General features: G+C 41.1%; 1 protein-coding gene across 1 annotated transcript; it reads right to left on the bottom strand.

Annotated features, from left to right (window-relative positions):
• Positions 1-2,072: 2,072 nt before the first annotated feature.
• On the bottom strand, positions 2,073-2,989 carry OR51G2 (olfactory receptor family 51 subfamily G member 2). The gene is given in 2 exon segments (XM_008019919.3): positions 2,073-2,917; positions 2,920-2,989. Coding segments are annotated over 2 exon segments (915 nt in total).
• Positions 2,990-7,859: the final 4,870 nt, after the last annotated feature.

Genomic DNA, 7,859 nt, shown 5'->3' with positions numbered 1-7,859 from the left:
CTTACATCTTAACTTCTCTTACATGAAAACCTCAGGACTATCATGTTGTCTAGCCTGGAATGTTAAATATACTCTTTCAAATTGGAAAAGAAAAAAAACTGTAACTACTCAAATTGCTATAAGTCAAAAGTCAGCCTTAGTATGGAAAATGTTGTAGTCCTCTTAAATTTATTTGCTTTCCACGTGCATAAGCAAATCCTTAACTTTTCAGCTTCGGAGCAATGACCCCATTCCTTTGGGGTCTGTTACTCAAATGGTCATTCTCAACTTTGTGACTAAATAAGCTCTTTTAAACTGGGTTCTGATCCTTTTGATTATTTTAGGGTTGATGATATCATTGCAGAAACAGTGTTCTCATGCCAAACAGGATGGGACACTGGTGTTGGGAGCAGGGACAGGCATATCCAATGTTAAATGTCAGGGGTACTAGATTGCCTTGGAAGAGACCAGCCTCAGGTGAGAACTGGCTCCACATACACTTCATAGTAGAAGACATTGTGTTCAGCCACACCCTTTCTTGATCCTGCACTAAAACCATGCAGGAACATGACATTCTCATGCTTCTCTCTAGGTGTTCAAAGCTCCCCTTGGCAATATCATATTCAAGCTTGCTTTCCTCACAGTTACCTCCAAGCCAAAACTGCAAATACTATATTGACATGTATTACTCAAAATATAACTTTTATCTAGAATGTCTTGGGAGTACCATAACGATACAACATATAAAAGGGCATAACAAACTACCCTTGGTTCCTTGGCTGGTAATCTTTCTGATACAGTCAGTACCCCAATCTGTTTCCACTTCACCTCATTTTTCTTAAACCTTTCCCACATTCTAGAGAATAAAAATGGCACACACAGGGGCCTATCATGGGGAGGGGGGAGGGGGGAAGGATTGCATTGGGAGTTATACCTGATGTAAATGACGAATTGATGGGTGCTGACGAGTTGATGGGTGCAGCACACCAACATGGCACAAGTATACATATGTAACAAACCTGCACGCTATGTACATGTACCCTAGAACTTAAAGTATAATTAAAAAAAAAAAAGAGAGAGAATAAAAATGGCAACAAAAACAACACTTCAGGTAATTCTCAGAATACATTTTCGTCTCTCTCACTTCTGCTTCAGGTTTGCACTTGCTGTTCCTTTGGACTGGAGCATATTTTTGTCTCCTTCCTCTTACAGTTTTTGACTGCCTAATGTCTACATTTCCCTTAAGGCTATTACTGTGTCAATTCAGGGACAACTTTTTTGATGCTCCCTTCCCCCAGCTAGGGGAAGATGACTCCCAAACCGACTTCTTTTAACTTTGAAGAATACAATTAACATGTGATTGTGTAATGAATCTTCCCAAAATTTAGCGTCTTAAAAATATTTATTTTGTTTACAAATCTGCAATTTTGGCTGAGTCAGAGAACAATTGATTGCTTTACCAGATGCCAATTGGAGAGGTTGGAAGGTTGCCGAATGGAATAATCTGAGGATTCTCCACCCACTGGTGGTTAACACTGACTCCGCTAAGTTCTCAGCCTTAGCTGAGTGAGACCTTGGTTGAGCCTATTGGATGGAACACCTTTAATGGGCCCTCTCCACATTGTCTGCGCTTCCTCTTAGTATAGGGGCTGGGTTTCAAAAACAAGCATTGAGTGAAACAGACAGAAATAGTAGAGGAATTGAGGTGGAACAGAGAGAGAGAGAGAGGAGATACATGGGCTATTTCCACAATATTCAATTCATGAGGCATTTACAAATTCTATCCAGTTACAAGGGGAGAAGAAATAGACTCTATCTCTTTATGAGGAGTAGCAAGTTCCTGGAAGAGAATGTGGGATTAGAATTATTCTTGTGGCTGTTTTTAGAAAATAAAATTTACCATATCATATTACATTTTATCCCCCCTTGCCCTTGCCACAACAGAGTGAGGGTTCTGTAAGGACTGTGACTCATCCCTATACATATTTGTTGAGTAAGTAAATGTCTCTTTTATTTCATGCATGTTAGAAATTATAAAGGATAGGTAAACAAGGGCATGTTTCAGGAGACAGTGGCTCTAACACTAGACACAGTTAGTAACAAAAGGCATGGGTCACTCGATCCCGGATCTGTTTAGTCTTCACACTGTAGACAATGGGATTCATCACGGGAGGAAAGAGAAGATACATGAAACCCATGACCACCTGGACCAGGGTGGGTGCCTGCTTTCCAAAGCGATGGATGACAGAGAGGCCAATCATGGGAGTGTAGAAGAGCAGCACAGCACAGATGTGGGAAACACAGGTGTTAAGAGCCTTGAGTCTCTCAGCCCTGGAGGCGATGGACAGCACGGTGTGCAGGATCAGAGCGTAAGAGAAGAGGATGAGCAGTGAGTCTATACCCACTGTAGAGACGATGACAAACATGCCATAGATGCTGTTGGCCTTCATATTGGCACAGGCCAATTTCATCACTTCTTGGTGGAGACAATAAGAATGTGAGAGAACTGGGGAGCCACAATAGGTGAATCTTTTCAGCATAAAAGGCAATGGAAAAATAAGTGCTACACTACGACCCAGAGAGATCAGGCCAATCCTGCCAATGACCGTGTTGGTGAGAATGGAAGCATAGTGCAAGGGGCAGCAGATAGCCACAAAGCGGTCAAAGGCCATAGACAGTAGCACAGAGGACTCGAGGAAGGATAAGCAGTGAATGAAAAAGAGCTGAGCAAAGCAGGCATCGTGGCTAATTTCTCGTGCCCCAACCCAAAAGATGCTGAGGACTGTAGGGAGAGTGCAAAGGGACAGACCCAGGTCAATCAGAGCCAGCATGGACAAGAAGAGATACATAGGTTCATGGAGTGAGCACTCTGTTTTAATGATGAAAAGAATTGTGCAGTTGCCCAGGATGGAAACCAGGTACATGAAGCACAGTGGGACCCAGGAATGCCACTCAGCAAGAAGGTAGCAGACACGTGGCTGCTGCCGTTTCCCAGGGATCCCAGGGTCATTGTGTGAGGAGACAAGGGGGAAGGTGGGTGCCCTCCAAAATCCTGAAGTAAATTGAGACAGTAATAGTGATTGCACCTGGTAGAAATTGAAGAAAAAATACTAGAATCAAATATACCTAGAACTGTGCAGCTCCTTCTAGTGGTTATTTCTTTCTGGTCCTTGGCTTCCTCTCAATATCTTTTTGAGGAAATTAGTCTCATAGTTTCAACAAGAAACAAAGACATGGAATTGTGAAGTGATGAGCCAAACTGGGTGAGTTGGAGATTCTAAAGGAGTTGTTCCACACTTTTTGCTTTTTGCTGACTTCTGTATCAACCAGGTCTTAGCCACTGGAGTTTTTACTAGTCTCACCCAATGGGATGCACCCAGGGGCCAGGCGCAGTGGCTCACAGCTGTAATCCCAGCACTTTGGGAGGCCGAGGTGGGTAGATCATGAGGTCAGCAGATCGAGACCATCCTGGCTAACACAGTGAAATCCCATCTCTACTAAACATACAAAAAAAAAAAGGTGTGGAAGGAGGGAGATTTCAGGCTCCGTCTGCCAGCACTATGGGTTGGCAGTGGCTGTGTTGTGCCACTGAAGACCACAGCTGTTGTTGGGGACTTTTCTCTTATAGCAGCATGCTCCTTGAGTTGTAGTCCTTGCTCTCTGCTCCCTTCAGACTAAGAAGTGAGAGTTTCCTCATTATTCCTCTTGGCCATATTTAACTTTGCCTGCCTCTTACAAGTAGATCTTTTCTGGAAAAAAAAAAAAATCCTCACATGCCTTTTTTCTACCAGACCTCTCACTAATATTCCAACTTTCATTTCACCTTGTTTTCTTCTCCCTTATCTTTCTGTGCTTTCTTTGTTGTAGTTTTAGTTTTTTACTTTCTTTTTCTTTTTTGTTTTTGATTAACTTCTCCAGGCCCATACAAGCCCTAATTCTAGACACAGACCAACCCTTCACTCACCTTCTCCTCTGGTCTTCCTGACATAGAAGCTTAGCCTTGTCCAAGTAGCTCATAAATGCTGTTCAGCTTACAGAATTCCAGAGAGAGTTGGAGAGTATGTGAATGATGACCTGTGAAGCTATTTCTGACTGCTAGAGTAAGACATCAAAGCCCTGATCCTCCTGTCAGTCAGTAACCAAAATTCCCCAGAAGTCCAGGAATCCAACTGCTGTGGACCTAAGTGGCAAAAGAGACTAAAGCACCATCAACCACGGCCACATCCCCAACTACAAGGTCATGTCCAGGAGAGCCTGCTGAACACAGGGCAGTGATGCTGGAAAGGCCCAGTCTTCTACAGAGGAAGAAATGAAGGCTCAGGAGAGTCTTGTCACTGGGCAGAGGTCATATGCCAATTTAGGCCTCCGACTTCCAGAGCAGGGATCTTCCCACTCTCAATTAACATCACTAGAATATGAGCTCAAAGAGGGTAGGGGTTTTTCTTTGTTTGCCTCTGTCAATTCAGTATTTAGAAAATGCTCCAGTACATAGCAGATGTTAAGCATTTTTTTTTTGCATGAATAAGTTATTTTTTATTTAGCTAAGGAATAGTAACTTGGTGCAGGTTTTATCTCCTTAAAAACCCTATGAATATTCTATTGATAACATTATGCTGTAGATAAGAAAACAGAAGCTTAGAGAAAATTATTTACATTTCTAAGATCAGACAAATAGTAAAGACAAAAATAGGATTTGAACGAGTATTTTTTTTTTCTCTAGACTTCAGGATACAGACAATGATTACTCTTTCTTGCCACATAGATAATAATTCAGTGTCAAGTAGCATAGCTAGCTTAACAGACCTTTAAAAGCATTGCTGATTCTTTAGCTTAATAAATAAATAAACTAATTGGAGAAACACACATAAAGATATACACGGACACTTTCTCTCTCACTCTAATAATGGTGGCATTAATAGTCCAGGCTATTAGCTCACTGTCCACTTGAAGATCATGTAACCTCTCACACTGTGTTCCTCAGCTTCTGCTATGGCCATGATCTGTGGTTACCACATTACACAGCAAAGTGAATTCAGAAAAGCTGTGACAAATTCACCTGTCAGGGATAGACAAGCTACACATTGGGTTAGCAATGTAATTTTTATGTGTTCTGTAGAATCAGTTTTTATTACATTGATGTAATAGTCTCTAACTGTTCAGTGTTTTAATTGCACGATGAAATTCATTAAAACGTCCATGTTCCATAATTACTCTTGTAAAACATTCAGAGAGCCTGGCAAATAGTAGATACTCTTCAGTAATTCTGTTTCTTCCTTCTTCACCACGCTATTTCATTTTAACATCAAAATAAACCTAAGGCGGAAATTATTTTTGACATTAAAATGAAATAGGATGTTGAAGAGGAAAGAAATGGAATTGCTGAAGAACAGCTACAATTTGCCAGGCTCTGTATCAGGGACATTCCAAAAATCATCACACCCAGACTTTAGAAGAACTTTTCAAGTTAGTATTATTGTCTCAATTTGCAAATGAGGAAAGAGAGGCTTAGAGAATTTTATAATATCCCTAGAATCATGCAGTCAGTCAGTGCCGGAGTTGGAATTCAAACTTAGATCTCTGTAGTTCCAAGGCACAGACTGAAAAGTTGGAAAAGTTTTGGTTAAAAAACCCCAGCAATTATTTAAGTTAAGGCAGCCTGAAATGGGTGGAGGTTAAATTAGAAAGATACAGAGAAATGTTAAATGTCTGGATCACATCTTTTTTTCCTATAAACTCAAGACAGACTTTCTTTGGGATTGAAACTGGCGCTTCAGATTGTAAGGAGGTAGAGCAGAACAGGAATCAGAGAGAATAATTAGGATAGGTTAGAGGAGGTGACTTGGAAATAAAATAAAATTGAGAATAATGATGCCAGGAGATATCTGCTTGGAAAAGATCACCTTTAGCCTGTTCCCCAGAGAGTTCTTAGTATGATAATTATTCTAAGTGCCTCTCATTTAAAATCCTTGCAGAATCTATTAGCAGGTTTGATAAGGACTTCATTATTCCTGACCATCATTAAGCAGATGTCCAGAATATGGTGGGAACAGAAGGATAGACTTAACCCATGGGCTTTCTGCCCTCAAGTTGTTTTGCTTTAAGACTACTTTCTGAAGGGACTTGAGCAAGTCTAATGACCGTTCTAATTCTATTATAATAGACCACACTTTGTGATCACTCAGGGAAATATCATTTTATGTCACAGGAAAACTTTTTCCCAAAGAGTTAGACTACTTCCTGCCCATCTCCTTGTTTCTTGGAAATAACTCCTGTTCTACTAACTCGTGTCTGAGACTGGGGGTAGATGTTGAACCCTTAATAACTGAGCTCGTTTCATGCCTAAATGTCAATTTTGCCCACCTAACTTGCTTAACTGTCTGGGTCTAATCAATATTCCTGCTGTTACCATAGAGGAGGCAAGTCTCTGGGCAAGAAACCAAGGAAATTGACTAGTGTGAGAAAGATGTTGTCTACTTTCTGAGCTGGTGCTAAGATCAGACCTGTGAACCCATGAAGCCAGCAAGATCTAATTGCAACCGTTACCATCTTTAGCAGGTGCCCTCTGCAGCCTCTCGGTAGACAAAGTCCCTTCTATCTTTCTCTCTCCAAAGCTCGGGCTGAGTCTTCTGGGATCTTTTCTTGGCTCTACACTCAGCATCAAACACCTGGTTACTATATAAACTCCTCACATACCAGGGCTAAAAATAAAGGCCATGAACGCTAGAGTGATTGGAAGATGGATGTTTAAATCCAGGACTTTTATGCAACTGCGCAAGGTATCCATTGGGACCCTTTCAAGGATCTTTAATCAATTCCCTAGCAGGCCTGGCTCCCTGGACCTCATTACCTCAGACCCTGGAGATAAAAGAAAAAGGGGCGAGGAGACTGGTCTTGTGACATACCGGGATGGGAAGCCCAGAGGATGCCATGCACCAACCATTGGTGAAGAATATGGAAAAAGTTTTGAACCAACTCCACTGCTTTGGGAAAGCAGAGTGGGTGCTACTGATAATGTTTTTTGTGTGATATGGCATAACTCCAGTTTATGCACACTGGATAATTACATTCACTTTACAATCATAAGTGAATTTAAAAAGGGATTTTTAAATTGAATGCGTACTCCATCACCCAGGGGAGGAAGGAAATCAGGCTAGGTTCTTGGAAACACTGGGATGTTATTGATGATTATTCTGGGTGCTCAGGTAACCCTATATGCTCCTGATTCCTGACTACTCTCAGGGACTTCGTCTCCTCTTCCTGTCTCTGATCCACTCAGAACTCAGTCCTTTGATTCCAGACATCCAGGAGCTAATTGGAGAAACTAATACATTCTTGTACACTTGGGGGTGAGAAGAGCCCCTGCAAAAGGTAATTAGAACTGAAAAGGAGTTTTTATGTGATTATACAAGGGTATGAAGAGTTAATCATCCATTTTTGGCCTCTGGGAAAGCTGATGAAGAAGGCATTTTAGAGAGAGAAATGAACAGGGCATTTCAGTGTTTTTATTACCCAGATAATTAGTAACCAGCTTACTTGATTTATTTTGGAAGTATAAAGGTGTAAATATTAGGAAACGCCCCCACAGTACCAAACCACTCATTATAGGTTATTTCAATTTGTTGGCCTGGCTGATGCCTTTGGAATGTGGCAAGCTTCCTCTTGTGGCCGCAGTTATCTTTGGTTGAGCATGTTGTATAAACATTTAAGTATCATGAAGCAGTGTTTTTCAACTCACAGTCCCCAGATAATATGGATCAGAATCTCTTACGATACTTGTTAAAATGTAGATTTCTGATTCTCACCCCTGCAAGACAAAATCAGAAATTTTGACATTTGTAACAGCTACAAAGGTAAAGGAATTTTCACATATCCTTGTCTTT

The sequence above is a fragment of the Chlorocebus sabaeus genome, chromosome 1, assembly GCF_047675955.1.
Source record: "Chlorocebus sabaeus isolate Y175 chromosome 1, mChlSab1.0.hap1, whole genome shotgun sequence".
NCBI classification, from domain to species: domain Eukaryota; kingdom Metazoa; phylum Chordata; class Mammalia; order Primates; family Cercopithecidae; genus Chlorocebus; species Chlorocebus sabaeus.
Note: the sequence above shows the minus strand (reverse complement) of the source record. Positions and strands in the feature narration are given on the sequence as shown.